Here is a 19,782-nt window from a genome sequence, read left to right as displayed (position 1 = left end):
AATAGGATTGGGGAGAAGAGAAGTTTGTGGCACAACTTGACCAGAAGAAGGGATCGGTTGGTAGGACATGTTCTGAGGCATCAAGGGATCACCAATTTAGTATTGGAGGGCAGCGTGGAGGGTAAAAATCGTAGAGGGAGACCAAGAGATGAATACACTAAGCAGATTCAGAAGGATGTAGGTTGCAGTAGGTACTGGGAGATGAAAAAGCTTGCACAGGATAGAGTAGCATGGAGAGCTGCATCAAACCAGTCTCAGGACTGAAGACCACAACAACAACAACAACCTGCACACAATGGGAAGAGCATGGAATAACATAGAGTGACTGAAAAATGTGTTGAACGAGTGCGAGTCTTTCACTCTTTCACACTTAGCCTCAAGAAATATCCCCGCAGAAAGTTTATGTGCCTTTCTTTTTGGTGAATCAACTGTAACTGATGTTTCTTATCTTGCTGTGCTACAGCTATGGCCCGTGCCTCAATGGGAAAAAAGCTGAACAACACATCTTTATTTGGGAGCAAGACAGTGTGTTGCCTCAATGGCATAACTCAGTACGTCATTGGTTAAACGACGTTGTATCCAACTGGTGGATTGGGCGCAAGGGGCCGGTTGACACAGCGTTTTATGCACGGCTTCCACGTTCACACACGATCATGTGTACTAGCTGATCTGTCCGACTTTAGAAACAGTGTTATTGCAACAGTTAATCCTGACACATTGTTCAAGGTTTTGGCACAACTCGCCTATCGACTTGATGTGTGATTGGTGTTCACACTGAATAATTGTAAGAAAAACTGTTTGTGTTTCTCTTTCATTTGGTGTATCATTTATAATTGTAAGGTGAATGTAATATGTGCTACAAAGCCTTAAAACCTGTATATTCATTTTGAAACACCCTGTACACAGTATTTTAGGGACTATAATGAGCACTTTTTTCTTCAAAAAATTGCCTTCATAATTCTGGTAATTCTTATACTACAAATTAATATAAAAATGTCCAGTGTTTGATTTAAAAGCCTGCCAGTCTTAAAAATGGCCATATATTCGATGCAGCAGGAAACCTATCTCTCTCTGGTAACATGCGATTCAACTGGCAGCAGCACTGCACCGATGCAATGAACACAAGTTGTCAGGATCCACAAGCTTACCAACACTGTTTCCATCCCACCCCGGCATCAAAAACCCAGGACACTATCTGGCCTACAATGCGTCACTGCAGTCCACGGTGCACGTGAACTTGAACTGAAAGTAAGAAGGCTGTGTCTACTGTATCTCCCAACTGCAGCAACAGGCTCCACACTCATACAAGATTCTATTTCAGTCAGCAGCAGTCTGCTCAACTCAAGTGTTCACACGCTCACAGCAGTGTTAACCCTGGACTGACCACAGTGCTTTAGGACCTCTACAAAACTCACATTTCTGTGTGTAGTTGCTATACCTATTTCATCCAGTTTACTCCTAATGCTGTAATTACCATCTTTAGCTAGGCTGTTTCCTGCTCCCCTTACTACAATAGCCTTGATTCTCCTTGCTAAAATCTTCACACTAATTCCCTACTTCTTCTGTCACCAGGTTGAAGCATGCACTTGGTTTCACAATTCTTGTAGTTTGGTACCCTGTTCCAAATTTGTGCTGTACCATTTGGCCAAGACCCCTCCAATGGGTACTATCTAGCAGGTAGGCCTTTTCCTTCCTACTATCTTTTCGTACCAACCTACACCTAGTTTCTTTGCTAGTAGTCTGCTGTACCCAACTGGACCTCCGGCTGGATGAGGCTCTTCCCATCCTATATCAAGTAACAAGTCAAATTTATTTCATACTGTAAGCCCAGGTATAGATGGAGGAGTTAAAGAGCTGTTCCCTGAGCCCACAGTTCCATGGGAGAACCTTGTTGAACACCCCATTCAGTTCACTACTACAGTCACCAAAATGCCATTCCAACTCACAGTCCACACATACCACTCCCTCTGACTAGCCTGTGACAACACCCACACTTACTACACACCACAACACAGATCAAATGCTTAAAAATAGAATTAAACCACTTAACACACTTTACAATACACAAATATTTGTTATTTATGAGCACCAAAAATTAGGTCTACAGGTTATCACTTCAAGTCTATGATATAATGTAAAAAATTAATTATTTCTGCTTACAAGAACAACTCAGCACTCACTCAACTGCAATGTCTATTTATTAACTTATTCACAACAGAATGCAACTTTAATGTAAGCACAGCGTATGTAAACACGCTACTAGTGCAAAAATTTCTAAATAAAACAATTTAAAATTCACGCTACTTTCCAGAAATATGAACTTAATAATGAATAAGCACGCTCTACTTAAATTGCCGGAAAAAAAAACAGGACTATTAAACAGGATTCTCTAAGTTAACTATGCCAAAATGTAAAAAAATATGATTACACCCCTACCTTACCACCTTGTTGTGTTTTTTGGCGTAATACATAAAAGTGATACCTTCAATAGTAAGCTTAAAAAACAAGCTAATACACATACTAATTGAGTAATTTGCACTAAATTCACCATTACTACAATCTAAATAACATATCTTTACAAGGGTGCAAAAACTTGGCTTGTCACATCTGGCATATGGCTGCCAACTGCTGTAGTACGAAGTTCCCTGTCGTACTGTTATTCCTGTAGAAAACATTAATCATCCAACAATCAGTTGGGATAATTACAGTTTTGTAAGGGATGAGTGTGATATGACATCATGCCAAACAGTACTAAATGCCTTCTCTGAAAACTACCTAGAATAGATACTCCAGAAGCCCACTCATGGTAGAAATATATTGGATCTAACGGAAACAAATAGCCATACATTTGTTAAAAGACATATTAAATGTTTCCACATCGGCTGTTGTTGACAAGTATTCACTTTGTTACATCTTTGATGGTTGGCCAATTTGCAACTGCACCCTAAAAAGGAACAGTGCCAAGATACAGCAGGTATACGTCTGGCTTACTGGTGTGCAAAGAATAATGTTGTACAACATGTCACTTTTTTGCTATTGGAAAGAACTCATCACTTTTTCTAAATATATATTTATTTTTGTTATTTATCATGTAAATTTTTATGCTTATGTCCCATCTGGCGGAGCCATTTGTTACAATAACAATTCAGACTCTAAATGCGAGCTCCCTTTAATTGTAAAATGTCACTTTCCAACTAATGTAAGCCTATTTGTCATACATACATAGTTACGTAGTCACTGGTTTACTTATGTAGTTATGTACAACCTGGCAAAGTAATATTTCTAATTATTTTACGCCCAAACAGTAATGAAGAGTTTCTCCTTTCCTTGGATTTCGCTCCACTCTGCAAATGCATTTGATGATTTGCCACTCTGTTTGTTCTGGACTTGCATTTTACAATTCTAGCCTTCAAATATATACTTATAACAACATACAGTACATTAAGTCTGACACATTCATCTATGCATGGATGCACTGATTCAAACTGCTATAACCATTTCTCGTGTGGACAGAAGTGACAATTGGAATTTAACAACAAAAGTGAGCACACACAGTGATGTATAATGTGGCATTAGTTTTGAAGATTACTTTACTGCACTCAGTAAGAATTCTGGTTTCAATTTTACTACTTGCAAGTTAAGAGCTCGCTCTCAGATTGGCTGTGTTTGCCATTTTATAATCGGATAATTTTACTATATATTGATATTCGTAAGTTCAATTTTAGGCTGTCCATTGTAAAATATTATTTTTTCTATGTCAGTAAACCAAATATGTACTTGCTGTATTTTTTTTTTCGTGTCTTTGCAGGTTGTACTTGAAAATGACCTGTAAGGTCGAAATTGGACAATTGTGCAAGATGTAATAAAGTTAATATTTGTCAACAAACCTTTAAAATGTCTATTTTTGAAGAGCTCCACACTGAAACTTTTATCAATGAGCACAGTGCTGTTTTAGCAATGATTAACAAAGTACAAAGGGCAACTAAAACAATTGTAAAGATTTAGGTATTCAGTGAACAAGTTAAGGGGCTCCGGAAAGGCTCAAAATCATGAAAAGTTCAATTTTTACTTTTTTTGCGTTTTCTGAATCTGCAGACTATTACCTTTTAATAAGATATATAATTTATTCAATTCCGAAGACTACAACTATTTTTAAATTCTTTTTGAAATGTGTTCTACATGGGCGTGACCCACTGTGGCGCTGTTAAACTGCTGTCAAATGGTGTTATTATTAACGTCCGTGTTCATCAGGTACATTTTAGTGATGTGAGATAAAGTATGTGTTGTGGCTAACCTGTGTGGTGTGATTGTCGATTGTTTCACGTTTATTTACTCTGTTGTTATCTCGAAAATATTCGTAATTAATTCTGTTTCTTGAGTCTCTGTTTTGTTGAAGTATAATAATGAGTAAAAGTAAAGTTATTAGAAATCCTTTGAAGGCTTTTAAGAAAAGGAGAAATGTTGGAAAGCCAAAGGTATGTGTTATTACTGTAAACAATAAAGACGATAACCAAGTGAGTGAACCTAACCTCTCAAGTACACCTGCCCATAGCAGTCAAAGTGGGAAAGAAAATACTTCACAGAAGAAGCTTGGTTCAATGAGTGAAAACTATGGATGTTTTATGGGCGAATCGGATGTGAATGAAATATTTGATATGTCGGTTCTCAAAGGAATTTTTTCAAACTGTGTAAGATGTATTCATTGTAGTGAAGTTGGTCTGGAACTCTCCATAATAAAGTACGTAGGACTTGCTAGTGAAATACAACTGAAATGTGATAAGTGTTCATACATGACCACCTTTTGGAACAGTGTTGCAGTAACTGCAACTGAAGAAAATGGTAGCAAAATCTACGAACACAACAACGAGCGATGCTTGCTTTAGACAAGGAACGACTTCGGGCTGCAGACAGGGCTGTAAAGCGTCTAGAAATACAAGCAAGAGTAAACAGGAGGAGGAACAAGAGGAAGCTGGAGGAGGAGTTTGCAGAGGATGAAGATAATCCATCCTATGGACCTGGAATGCACTAAAAAGTTAATCCAATCTTTGTCGCTCGATTCCCAAAACTTTTATTTTCTCATACTAATTACATGTTTTCTAAGGATCTTCCAAACATATTTGTTTCAAACTTTCAGTAAATGTTACACAGTACCTTCTGCATAATTTAACACAGCCTTTTTCCAAAAAACTGTATATTTTTGAATATATAAATAAAAAATTGCAAAAAAAATGTTGTGAATTTTCATTACAATTGAAAAAAAAAATCATCTTTAATAACTGAACTAAAATTTTGTAAAATCCCTGTGTTAAGTTGTAGCCCATATTCCAATAAATAATCTGTAAAAAGTTCAACTTCCTACCTCAAATACTTTGTGAGGAAATATGTAATTTATAAGCGTTATTTTAACATTGCAAGTATAGGGCGTTCCGGAGCCCCTTAAAAGATCTGTGGTGTAATATCTCAACGATGGATTTCAAACATTTACCTCAGGACAGGAGTTTGTAGAAGAAATGTGGCACAAGTTTAGAAGAACAGCTGACCTTACACTGGACAGATAAATACCTATCAGAACAGTTCATGGTGGAAGAGACTCTCCATAGTATACAGTCACTGCAAAGAAATTCCTACTGAAACAAAGGCTACTGCAAAATTGGTGTACAACAACAACGACGATGATGATGATGATGATGATGATGTCCCATACTCCTTGACGAGCGTAGGGGAATGATGCGGGAGACCCACAGTGCCGGACTAGGCAAGGTCCTAGAGGAGGTGGTTTGTTGCCTTCCTCTGACCGTAATGGGGATGAATGATGATGAAGACAACACCATAACACACAGTCATCTCGAGGCAGGTGAAAATCCCTGAGCCCACTGGGAATCAAACCCGGGACCCCGTGCTTGGGAAGCGAGAACGCTACCGCGAGACCACGGGCTGCGGACAGTGTACAACAAAGGATAGTGTTATACTTGGAGAAAGGCTTCTGACAAGACAGACTGGAAAGATATCCAATGTTGCTTGCCTTGGTTTGCGTGCAGACGGGAGGCTGCTCTGATGCTTGACGGGAGCCTGACACGCATGTTGCAGAGCATATCAGTGGCGGCACGATCCAAGTGCTCCTGCCAAGATCTGCCAGCGTCTGGACATGTCAGAAGTGTCGTTAGCAGATTGCATAAAAACAGTCATCATGACGCATCTTGAATGTGTGGAGTATAATGAACTAAATGTACAGCAACTCATGATAAACCAAATTAAAGAGCTCCATGGGATGATTATTTTGATAGATGCACTGGTGTGGACGTGCAGTATTTAATTAGTTAATGAATGGAGAAGGAATCTGGAACAACTCTTTGAACTAACATTTATACTAGTTAAGCCACACAGAAGATTGACTTACCGGAAGAAATCATTTGGCAAAGCAAACCAAAGGTGGATAGGAGAGAAGTAGAGAGGAGAGAAGACTAGTAGGTGTGTTGATGGGATAGAAAGCACGTATAGTGCTGGAGTGTGAGCAGATAAGGGCATAAGTAGGTGGAGAACAGTGACTAGTGAAGGCTGAGGACAAGGGGGTTAAAAAAACAAAGGATATGTTGCAGGGTAAGTTCCCACCTGCAAAATTCAAAAAAGCTGATGTTTGTAGAAGAATGCAAATGGTGCAGGTTGTGAAGCAGTCACTAAAATGAAGTAGCTTGTGTTCGGGGCATGTTCAGCAATTGGGTGGGCCAGCTGTTTCTTGGCCACAGTGTGGAAGTGGCCATTCATTTGGACAGGCAGTTAGTTTGTAGTCACACACACATAGAAAGCAACACAGTGGTTGCAGCTTACTTGGTAGATTATATGGCTGCTTTCACAGGCAGTCCTGCCTTCTGATGGTGTAGGAGATGGTTGTGACAGGACTGGAGTAGGTAGTTGTGGGAGGATGCATAGGACAGGTCATGCCTCTTGGTCTATTGCAGGGATATGAGCCACGGAGCAAGGTGTTGGGGGCATGGTGTAGGGATGGACAAGGAAACTTTACAGTTTCCATGAGTAGCAGAATTCCATTGTGGGAGGGATGAGAATCGTATCAAGCATTTCAGTGTATGACAAGAGGTAGTTGAAATCCTGGTGGAGAATCTACATCTACATGGATACCCCGCAAATCGCACTTAAGTCCCTGTCTGAGGGTTCATCAATCTACCTTCACAATAATTCCACTCTTAAACAGCATTAGGGAAAAACAAATACCTACATCTTTATGGGTGAGCTCCGATTTCCCTTACTTTATTATGATGATCGTTTCTCCCTGTGTAGGTTGGCATCAACAAAATATTTTTGCGTTCAGAGGAGAAAGTTGGTGATTGAAATTTCAAGAGAAGATTCCGCCACAATTAGAAACGACTGTTTTAATGATGCCCATTCCAAATCCTGCATCATGTCTGTGACACACACTCCCCTATTTCTCATAATACAAAACAAGCTGCTCTTTTTCGAACTTTCTCAGTGCACTCCGTTAACCCTACCTGGTAAGGATCCCACATCATGCAGCAGCACTCCAAAAGAGGACAGACAAGCAAAGTGTAGGCAGTCTACTAGACCTGTTACATCTTCTAAGTGTTCAGCGAATAAAACTAAGTCTTTGGTTCACTTTACCCATAACATTTTCTGTGTGTTCTTTTTAATTTAAGTTATTCATAACTGTGATTCATAAGTATTTAGTTTTCAAATCTCTTTCCTTCTCATCCCATACAGTAAGTCTCCCCTGGCCTGCGGTTCTGGGTGTTTTCCTGAAATCTACCCCTTTTCCTATACCTCTCCAGTCCTTTTCCTTCATCCTTCAACCCTTCTCCCGAAGAAGGAGCTGAAAGCTTTCCAATCACAACTGTCTTTTATGTGTGTGTTCTGCTGCTGCTTGGTGAGTAGATTTTTGTATCTATCCAATTAAATAAGTATTTAGTTGAATTTACAGCCTTTAGATTTGATTGATTTATTGTGTACCCAAAGTATAAGGGATCAAACAATGGAAAACCCAGGATGGAATATAACAATATCATACCTTTTTGTTGTGCCTATCTGCAACTCACCATCTCTGCAATATTGTTACGAAGTTTAAGGGATTCCTACTAGCACTCACATGGATGACCTCATGCTTTTCATTATTTAGGGTCAATTGCCAAGTTTCCCACCACCCAGATACCTTTTCTAAATCATTTTGCAACTTCTTTTGATTTTCTGATGACTTTACTAGGAGGATAGCAACAGCGTCACCTGCAAACAACCTAAGACTGCTGCTCAGATTGTCTCCTAAATTGTTTATATAGATCAGGAACAGCAGAGAGCTTATAACACAAGCTTGTGAAATGCCAGAAATCGTTTCTGTTTTACTTGATGACTTTCCGTCAATTACTTCCAACTGTGGCCTCTCTGACAGGAATCACGAAACCAGTCGCATAACAGATGATATTCCATAAGCACACAATTTAATTACATGCCGCTTGTGAGGCATGGTGTCTAAAGACTTTTGGAAATCTAGAAATACCAAATCAATGTGAAATCTCTTGTCAATAGCACTCAACACTTTGCGTGAGTAAAGAGCTGATTGTGTTTCACAAGAGCAATGTTTCCTACATTCGTATTGACTATATGTGTCAGTACACCATTCTCTTCAAGTAATTCATAACATTCAAACACAATGTACAATGTGATAGAAAGTCCTGCTGCACATCGATGTTAATGATATGGGCCTGTAATTTAGTGGATTACTCCGATTACCTTTCTTGAATATTGGTGTGACCTGTGCAGCTTTCCAGTCTTTAGGCAAGAATATTTCGTCGAGCATGTAGTTGTACATGGTAGTTAAATATAGAGCTACTGCATCAACATACTCTAATAGGAATGTAACTAGTATAGAGTCTGGACCAGAAGTCTTGTTTTCATAATGTGATTTAAGTTGCTTCCCTACTCTGAAGAAATTAATTCTACACTGAAGCGCCAAAGAAATTGGTACAGGCATACGTATTCAAATACAGAGATACTTAAACAAGCAGAATACAGTGCTGCGGTCGGCAAAGCCTATATAAGGCAACAGTGTCTGGCATAGTCGTTAGATTCGTTATTTCTGCTACAATGGCAGATTATCAAGATTTAAGTGAGTTTGAACATGGTGTTATAGTCGGCACACAGGCAATGGGGCACAGCATCTCCGAGGTAGCAATGAAATGGGGATTTCCTCGCACGACCATTTCATGAGTAAACTGTGTATATCAGGAATCCAGTAAAACATCAAATCTCCGAGACCACTGCAGCTGGAAAAAGATCTTGCAAGAACAGGGCCAACGACGACTAAAGAGAATCATTCAACATGACAGAAGTGCAACCCTTTCCCAAATTGCTGCAGATTTCAATGCTGGGCCATCAACAAGTGTCAGCATGTCAACAATTAAATGAAAGATCATCAATACAGGCTTTCGGAGCCAAGGCCCACTCGTGTACCCTTGATGACTGCATGACACAAAGCTTTACGCCTCACCTGGGCCTGTCAACACTGACATTGGACTGTTGATGACTGAAAAATATGTTGCCTGGTCAGACAAGTTTCATTTCAAATTGCATCAAGTGGATGGATGTGTACAGGTATGGAGATAACCTCATGAATCCATGGACCCTATATGTCAGCAGGGGACTGTTCAAGCTGTTGGAGGCTCTGTAATGATGTGGAGTGTGTGCAGTTGGAGTGATATCTAGACATGATTCTGACAGGTGACATTTACATAAGCAGCTTGTCTGATCACCTGCATCCATTCAGGTTCATTCTGCATTCAGACCGACTTGGGCAATTCCAGCACGCCAATGCCATACCCCACAAGCCCAGAATTGCTACTGAGTCAAGCAAATTTTTATCTGCTTTTTTGAATGGATATATTTTTCGTTTAGTTTTGTAGGATTTGGGAGTTATGGCATTCAGTCTCTCTACGACAACCCTGTGTTCACTAATCCCTGTATCCATTTTGATGCTCATTATTTGCTCTGGATACTTTGTTGCTAAGACGTAAAGCGAGTTTTCACAACCGTTCACTATTCAAGTGGGCTCATGAGCTAACATCTCAAAATAAATTTTCAGAGAACGCGTCTACCATAATTCCAGATGATGTTTTATGTCTATCTCTATATTTAAATATCAATATAATGGAAGGAAACATTCCACGTGGGAAAAATTATATATAAAAACAAAGATGAGGTGACTTACCGAACAAAAGCGCTGGCAGGTCGATAGACACACAAACAAACACAAACATACACACAAAATTCAAGCTTTCGCAACAAACTGTTGCCTCATCAGGAAAGAGGGAAGGAGAGGGGAAGACGAAAGGAAGTGGGTTTTAAAGGAGAGGGTAAGGAGTCATTCCAATCGGGAGCGGAAAGACTTACCTTAGGGGGAAAAAAGGACAGGTATACACTCGCACACACGCACATATCCATCCACACATACAGACACAAGCAGACATATTTAAAGACGAAGAGTTTGGGCAGAGATGTCAGTCGAGGCAGAAGTGTAGAGGCAAAGAAGTTGTTGAAAGACAGGTGAGGTATGAGTGGCGGCAACTTGAAATTAGCGGAGATTGAGGCCTGGCGGATGACGAGAAGAGAGGATATACTGAAGAGCAAGTTCCCATCTCCGGAGTTCGGATAGGTTGGTGTTGGTGGAAAGTATCCAGATAACCCGGACGGTGTAACACTGTGCCAAGATGTGCTGGCCGTGCACCAAGGCATGTTTAGCCACAGGGTGATCCTCATTACCAACAAACACTGTCTGCCTGTGTCCATTCATGCGAATGGACAGTTTGTTGCTGGTCATTCCCACATAGAATGCGTCACAGTGTAGGCAGGTCAGTTGGTAAATCACGTGGGTGCTTTCACACGTGGCTCTGCCTTTGATCGTGTACACCTTCATATTTAAATATGTACTTTGGCCAACATTTCAAGGGTAAATTGAAGTCACCACCAACTATAATTGTATGAGTCAGGTATGTGTTAGAAATAAGACAAGTTTTTGTTGAACCTTTCAGCAGTTGTATCATCTAAGTTGGGAGGTCAATAAAAGTATCCCATTATTATTTTATTCTGGTGGCCAAGAATAACCTCTACCCATACTAACTCACAGAGACTTTCTACTGCAATATCGCTACATGATAAACTACTTCTGACAGCAACAATATGCCACTGTCAACTGTATTTAATCTATCCTTTCTGAACACCGTTGAAGGTCCTTCACAAAAATTTCGGCTTAACTTATCTCCGGCGTTAGCCAGCTTTCAGTACTTATAATGATTTGGACATCAGTGCTTTCAATCACCACCTGGAGCTATGGTACTTCCCCAACACAACAATTTACAACTGTTATAGCGATGGTTCTTCAATCTGCACTTGTTGAAACTGAAGCACTTTTTTGTTTTTCCTTGAGACCCTCTAGCCTAAAAAGACGCAGCCCTCACTATCTGTGTAGCTGCCTCTTTCACACAATGGACTTCTGACCTATTTAGCACAATTTGAAACCCCACCACCCTACGGCGCAAGTTGTGGAAGCTGCAGCCTACGTGATTGCAAAACTGTCTGAGGCCCTGATTCAGACCCTCCACTCGGCTCTGTACCAGAGGTCTGCAATCGGTTCTGGCAACTATGCTGCAAAGGGTGAGCTCTACTTTCATCTCATATTCAAGACTGGCAGCCTTCACCACTTCTGATAGCCATCCGAAACCAAAGAGAATCTCTCCAATCCAAAGTGAAACACATCACTGGTGCTGACGTGAGCCACCAACTGCAGTTGGCTGCACCCTGTGCTCTTCACGGCATGCCGAAGGACCCCCTTCTACACCTAGAATGACTCTACCCTGTATGGACACGGAGTGCACATTGGCTTTTTTCCCCTTCATTAGCAGCCATGTCCCTAAGGGGCTCCAAAATGCACCTAACATTGGAGCTCCCAGATCCTGCAGGCTGACAGGTGTCCTCTAGAACAGGACAAGAGACTGCATCTAGCTGAGGGACAGTGTCAGCCACAGACAGCACCTGGAACCTGTTTGTCAGACTAACCTGGGAGGCTTTATATTTGACCACCTGGGGAGTCTTTCACAAACTGCCATGCCCGAGGTGAACTCCCACTCGACCACGGGTGATAGATCAATCTTAATGTGAGCAGTAACTGGGCTGGCCAATGGTGCGGACCAACTGGCACACTCATGGGTCATGCTGGATGTCCATCGGATCCCCAAAGCCGGTCTATGACAGTGATGCCCATCTACTGCAGCCTCAAACTGCATTACCAAAGCCAACAAAGCCTGGAGCTGACAGCAAAATGTCACCAACTCAGCTTACATCTGCATACAGCAATCACAGTCCCTAACCACACGAAAGACAATGGAAAAAAACACTATGCAGACAAACAAACGACTATCAACATGTGCTTCAAAACTCTTCTGTAGTCATTGATGAAAATGCAAGTACTGTGTCTAATAAGTAAGATTTATATGGAGAGATTCCAAAAAGAACTACCAAATCATACAGGTGAGACTCAATAATTCGCTCCTGATCAGGAACTTTCAACATGTCAACAAGTTAGTTTACTTTCCGACACAAACTAAAATGCAAGAAGTGTAAATATTAAATTAACATGCATAAATTCAAAAACTATACCACCAAAGCACACAGATGAAACTAGATAATTTGCTCCTGGCTAGGAACTTGTAAAATATCACAAAATTGGTTACTTCTCTGTTGCTGCTCTATTTTTCCCAGCAGCTGCTGTCTGACTCCGTTGCTCCAGTCTGAGGTGGTACTGAGTCATAAGGGGAGTGCACCTCTGTGGCCTGACAGTGTGCATGTGGGAGATTGTAGGTGACTGGAGAGACAAGGCATAGGAGATATGTTTCTGCAAAAAATTGGAAGATCACTTCAGTCTATGAAAGCCTCGGCATATGTGGATGGAGCAACTGATGTAGCCATCATTAAGGTGGAGACAACATTGAGGAAGGTGGTTTGCTGGGTTGAGGAGGACCATATGATGCACATGGAGAAAGTGTTGAGGTTCTGGAGAAATGTGGATAGGGTGTCCTCACACTCAATCCAGATCACAAAGATGTCATCAATGAATCTGAACCAGGTGAGGGGTTTGCAATTCTGGGTGGTTAGGAAGGTGTCTTCTAGACGGCCCATTAACAGGTTGGCATAGGATGGTACCATGCAGTTGCTTATCGGTGTAGCACAGATTTCTTTGTAGGTGATGCCTTCAATGTGGAATTAACTGTTTTCTGAGGATATAGTTGGTCATGATGGCCAGGAGGGAGCTTGTAGGTCTAGAATCCACTAGCCACTGAGAAAGACAGCGTTCAACAGCAGTAAGGCCATGGGCATTGGGGATGTTACTGTAGACGGGGGTAGCATCAACATTGACAAGCAAGGTGCAGGATGGTAAAGGGAAAAGCATTGTGGAGAGTCAGTGGAGGTAGGTGTCTTTTATATAGGAAAGTAGGTTAGAAGTAACAGGTGTGTTGGTCCACAAGAACACAAAGTGTCCAGTGTCCTTGGGGGGGGGGGGGGGGGGGGGTACACAATAATCAGACACAATGGGCCATCTTGGGTGGTTGGATTTATGGAGTTTAGAAAGCCTGTAGAAGCTAGGGATATGGAGAAGGGTGGGTACGAGAAAGGGAACAGCGTCAGGGAAGAGGTTCTGGGATGAAACTAAGAATTTGAGGGACTGGATATCCTGCTCGAATTCTGGAGAGGGGCCACTGTGACATGAATTTGTAGGTGGGCGTATCTGACAGTTGGTGGAATCCCCCTTCCTTGCAGTTCATAATCACAATGGTGCAGTCTTTGTAGTCAAGATAGGACTGTTAGGTCAGGGTAAGTTTTTAGGTGACAGACTGTGGTTTCCAGGGTGAGGGATTTTGGGAAATCACACTTACACCTTCAGAAAGAACTGCAATTCTACCTGATGGCAATGACTCCACCACTATGGTACAAAATGCAGGGATAATCTTGCAGAGGGACTCCCCAGCTGTCAGATATATACATTTACAAACCCTCTCACAGTGACCCCATTGCAGAGTTCCAGCAGGATCTCCATTCCCTCCTCAAATTCTTTTAGTCTGTACCTCGAGCTCTCCCCTGAGACTCACTTTCTTCTCATTCCCACCATTCCCCACAGTCCTGTCTTCAACATGCTTTTTGAAGAACATAAGCTCATCTACTCACAACGCCCCATTGTTGCTGTTAACTGTACCCACAGAGAGATTTTCAGACATCTCATCTGGCTCAGATTCATTGATGACAACTTCGTGGTCTGGACCAAGGGTGAGGACACCCTACTCACATTTTTTAAGAACCTCAACACTATCTCCCTCATTCATTTCACCAGGTCACCCAACAAGCAGTTTCCTCTATGATGACCTTCACCTCTGTAACTCCATCCAGGGTCATTGTGTTGGACATGTTTGAAGAGGCAGGATCTGTGTCACTCTGGGCAGTGTTACAGCAGCTTAATTTCGGTCTTAGAAATTTCTGTGTCTGCTGACACTTGAATTATGAATTATTTCACTGTGAGTTGGGAATTTGAATCTGGCAGGACACTGTGGAGTTACAATTTTATGCACCTGTGGACACTTACACTTTGAATTACTTTGTTGTGAATCAAGACCTTAACTCTGGCACACCTACAAAGAGATACAAATTCTATTTACTTACATTTATAATGATTTGCAAACCACTTTATGGGGTCTCGAGTCATATTAGGTTGAAGTAAAGACAGCAATTAGCTGTCCATTATTGAATGCGTGGAATTCATTAGTAAAGTGTGGTACATTCTGATAGTTAATATCATTGTTGAATGACATTATTGATGTGTCATACCTATAAACCAAAACTGAGTCACAAATCAATGAGCCACAAACCAAATCAATCAACTCTAACAAATACTTCGCTGTAACAATTTGTAGGGATATGAAATGAAACAATCACATAGGCCTGGTAGTATGGCAGGCTGGTTCATTGGTAGAATACTAGGAAATACAATCAGTGTCAGAAGGAGACTGGTAACAAAATGTTTGTAGCTCACATGTGTAGCACCTGTACCAAACAGGACTAATAGGGGATACTGAATGTACACAAAGAAGGGCAGTAAGAATACTCAGGTCTGTTTGACCAACGGGAGAGCATCGTGGATAGGCTAAGAAAATTGAACAGGCCAACACCTGACACATGCAAATTATCTCACGAAAGTCTAATAGTAAGTGAGGAATCTATGAATATATAACTCCCTAAATCATGTCACAGGGATCACAATGACAAGATTAAACTAATTACAGCACAACAGAGCATTCGTAGTGAAATGGAAGGAACCTTTAATGATTGGGGCAACTGTAAGTGCCCTCTGTCATGCACTTCAAAGTGGTTAGCAAAGTAAATGTAGATGTAAAATTGTATTTCAATTTGTTACAGTGACAATTTACATCAATTGCTGATACATACGGATAGGAAAAAAATCATTTTATGGCCAATTTCAGGGTTATTTTATTGCCAGATCAGATGTTATTGTTTTCCAGATTCTGTATTACCTTTTTTGCCAGCTTCATCATTACCTTTTTTTATCAAATTCGGTGTCACATTTGTGCCAAATTTGGGGTCCGCATTTTTGCCATTTTTCTTGCTAAATTTTGTGCGTTCTACTGATTTTGGGGTTTGTCAATTCTGCTGCTTTTGTCAATTTTGTATTTTTCTCTTTTTAGTTTTATTTTTTTCCAAATTCACAGTAATTTTTGCCGAATTTGGAGTTACCTCTCTTGCCAAGTTCAGTCTTACCCTTTTCGCCAAACCATGGTTTTTTTTTTTTTTTGCCAGATTCAGTATTACTTTTACGTCATATTCATTGTTTGTCACTGAACTCTATGAAATTATTTTGCTAAATTTGTTCTTTCTTGACAGTTTTAGTGTTTTTTTTTTTTTGTTTTATTTCTCCAATTTGGTGCTGTTTTTTGCCAACTGAGCTGCTTAGGTGTGACATCACATCATAGTAACAAGGGAAATGAACACACATTTTAAGATTATACATGACATGCAGCCTTGAGAAAATAAGAAAGTCAAAATGCAATTTCAACATTCAATAACTAGCAATTTCGAAAACTGGTGGACTGCCACACTCATATTTAGAACCTTTTTTTATACATGAAATTGACAAATCTTGTAATATTGCATAAAAATCACTGATTTCACAATATTTTGCAAGACCCACTGGTTTTGTGATATTTCATTAAAAATATCCTATTTTATGTTATTTTCTGCATTATCATGAAATTTTCTTGTACCTACTACATAAATTATTTAATGCCATAAAAGATTGTTGCATCAGTTAAACTTTGATAACGTCAAATATCACAATTCATGACTTACCATACTCTTGATTTGGAGACTGTCCATCCTCGCATTTCTCCAACAGCTGACAAAAGAGTACTGCATCTAAAGTATTCCGTCTTCTAAGTTTTGAATTGAAAGAGGAACTGCTGTTTTTTGTATCACTATAAGAAGATAGATTTAATGAACTTCACACATCAAAATACAATTTTATTAGTCTTATAGACCTTTGATGTTCTTATTAGTATTATTAAGTTAAATGAACATTCAGTACAGAGCTATGAAAGATAAAAGCTATCCAATTCTATCTAAATAACAGTTCAGAAACTCTTTCTCAGCATTCTTAGCAGTTAGGACGATACAGATGAATGTTTGATATGAGTGACCAGTGACATAAGAAACATATGACAAACGCTGTAAACAATATGGTGACTACAACATTTTGTTATTGACAATTTTTTTTTTCAAACAGGTTGAGATATAGGTATAGCTCAGTCTCTTAGCATAACTGTGTTTTTTTTAAGTATTCATTTATTAACTTCGCCAACTCGCAACCTAACTGTTACATTCCAATCTAACCTACACATTGATCTAGGCTACTGATCAGTGTGTTACCACAACCAGTTTTTCTTGATTTTTTTTTGTTTCCAAACTCATTGGCTTTGCCAATTAACAATAAGACTGTGAAAACATGCACAAAAAGGTGACCGTAGCTATTAACATAACATCACTGGCCAAAGCCAATGACTCACATCAAACACTTATCTTGCCCCAGTTAGGATATCAAATTTTTTTTTAATGTAGGCCTACTGTTAGATATGAACTCAATAAGAAAAAACAAAAAGGAATTAAATCATTCAATGCTAACAAACAAATAAATGCACTTAGGGTTGATATAAATTACTTTTCTATACAACTGTCACAGAATTCCACAAACATGTTCAATAACAACAGCTGTCAGTCTATTGTACAAACTGTGAACTTTTTCCCATTTTCTTTTTTTCTGTAATGTTATGAAAAGCAATACCTTCAGTAACTTGATTAAATGTCTATCATTTTGGTGTGAAACAGGGGTAGTTGGGTGCAAATTTACCGTTGGTATCCCTGAAACATCCAAACTGTCAAGAGTTGTTATACTCAGGCTGAACACTTGCAGAGAAACTCACCACTGCCTGTAAAACTCGTTTAATGTCAGCACATACTGTAGTGCCAACTCATGTGATTCTGCTTTGCTCTAATATCTAATAACCAATACTTCAACTATCTGAGGATAGCAAGAATTTTGCTATCTTTCTTTCAGTAGTACTTGCTTGTAATCTGTTGCTGTTGTTGGTAGTTAACAATGAAAAATAGCCTCCAAAATGAAACTATAAAAAAAAAGCAAAGTTTCCAGAAAAACCACACAAGTGTGAAGCAAACAATCAGAGAAAAAGAAAGGTTTGGATCTGAGGTAGATAAGAATTCTACAAAAACACTACCCCTGTCTACAAGCCAAGAGACAAAGATCTGAAGAAGACATGGAAAGACAAACAACTGTATGCAAGCAATTGATAACAACATACACTTCTGAAATAGCTTTTGGGAAGTTGAAAAATCTGTAATGAAAAATAGAGAAACTATAGTAGGAAATGGATAATCTTGACAGTGACAGGAAAACTGATATGAGCAGAGGGAAATTGCTGAAGACATGAAAAATGAAATTATACGAAAAAAAAAGGAAATGATAGAATCCACAGTAATTTCCAAGAATGATTGCCTATCGAATTTGCTGGGTCCAAACGATAAATATTGAACGTGCAATCGGAAATCGATCATGCGACTGAGGTGGCAGGAGTTATGAGTATGTTTACGTTGGTCACTACAGCAACAACAAAAGAAGAGCGTTACAAAAATACTTGTAATTGTAAAGGACACGACTTACCTTACTTGTCGTCGGTGTTGTCGTCATGTGAAAGGCCATTACGGTGGTTTGGATGGACAATTTGGAAGAGTTGAACCATGTATTCTTCCTGATACTAGTTCATTTTACACACAGTCCGCAATGAAATTGTAACGGTATTTCAGCATCAAAACTGTTCATGTGAAGTTTTACACACTTCACACCACCACAGTCTACACAGTCCCTTCTTTCCTCGTCCGGTAGTACTCCATATTTGCGACAAAAAGTCTAACAATTTTCTGCACTGGATAAACATGGAATTAGATTTTTCCATGTGAGAGAATCCGCCGAAGAAACGTCACGAACACCAGACATCCCACTCACTAACGACATAAATAGTCTAGGTTTCCTTAGCAATTGATAAGTAATTTGCGGAGGTATGTAATTTAGAGCAACTAAGGGAACGACGGAAAACAAATAAAAATGATGATCACAAATAATTGATCACTACACCCACCAACGGAGTGGATGATCGATTTACGATCGCATGTTCAATACGTATCCCTTGGACCCCGCGACTTCGATAGGCAATCATTCCTGGAAATTACCGAATCTACACTGGCTTTGATGCGATACGTAACTATGTTGCTCCACGTAGTGTCATTCATACTCAAATGAACACAAAACAGAATTATGACAACATTTATTTTGCTTCTATATACATTTTGGGATGTGGATTCTGGTGACAGACTGATCTGTAGCACAGCTTGAAGGCTACACTTAGTTGGAAGATGGAAGTTTTGTTTTAAGTTGGGACACCAATGAATGTGAACACGAAATCCCAAATCGTAAAAAATGTGAGCTGGGACAAAATCCCCTGTTATGACATAACTATATGTTGCATACCAAAAGGTCATGAGAGTAACATTGATTCTTGTCATGATGAGTATTTTACGCATATTGTATTTTTACAAGTGGTTTATGTCCACCATTTCAAGATGCCACGGGTCAAAAAAGATAGGGGTAACTGTAGATTTAGTATCTAAGAAAAGATGAAAACATAACAGATCATTTAACAGTTAGTTGCGATGGTAGCCAGGGGAGGGAAGAGAATTAAATGAAGGGGCAAAAACAAAAAAAAAGCAAATCATTTTCAGTGCTTGAGAGACTGGCAGGAACCTTGCACATCAGAACATTTCTGAATTGGTGGTAGTGGAAGAAATCACCACGTTACACACAATGTAAACAGAATCAACATAACAGCTACTGTATCACAGAGCACGCAATGCAACATGGTAAAGCATTACTAACATTCATTAATTCAGAATTAAATTTACATGATTTTTTTCCACAGAAATGATGTAACTTAGTAGCAACCAGTAAAAACATATATTCTGTACCTTTGATCTACTTAGAATATTCATAAATCACACCCTATCCATTTTCCTTTCTGAAAAAGACTTTGATCATTTGCTAAAAGTAAGCGGGTAACACATTCGAGAAAATACTACAGGCTAACA

General features: G+C 39.6%; 1 protein-coding gene across 2 annotated transcripts in view; it reads right to left on the bottom strand.

The window, feature by feature from the left end:
• LOC126415753 (mitogen-activated protein kinase kinase kinase 4) overlaps nucleotides 1-19,782 on the bottom strand; it is a 212,394-nt gene that overhangs the window by 190,631 nt on the left and 1,981 nt on the right. For both annotated transcript variants that reach the window (XM_050083454.1, XM_050083455.1), the window contains exon 3: nucleotides 16,423-16,547. In XM_050083454.1, the coding sequence (XP_049939411.1) occupies nucleotides 16,423-16,547 (125 nt within the window). The remainder of the gene's footprint in view (nucleotides 1-16,422; nucleotides 16,548-19,782) is intronic.

Source organism: Schistocerca serialis, chromosome 1, assembly GCF_023864345.2.
Source record: "Schistocerca serialis cubense isolate TAMUIC-IGC-003099 chromosome 1, iqSchSeri2.2, whole genome shotgun sequence".
NCBI classification, from domain to species: domain Eukaryota; kingdom Metazoa; phylum Arthropoda; class Insecta; order Orthoptera; family Acrididae; genus Schistocerca; species Schistocerca serialis.
This window is presented reverse-complemented; position numbering and strand designations above follow the sequence as displayed.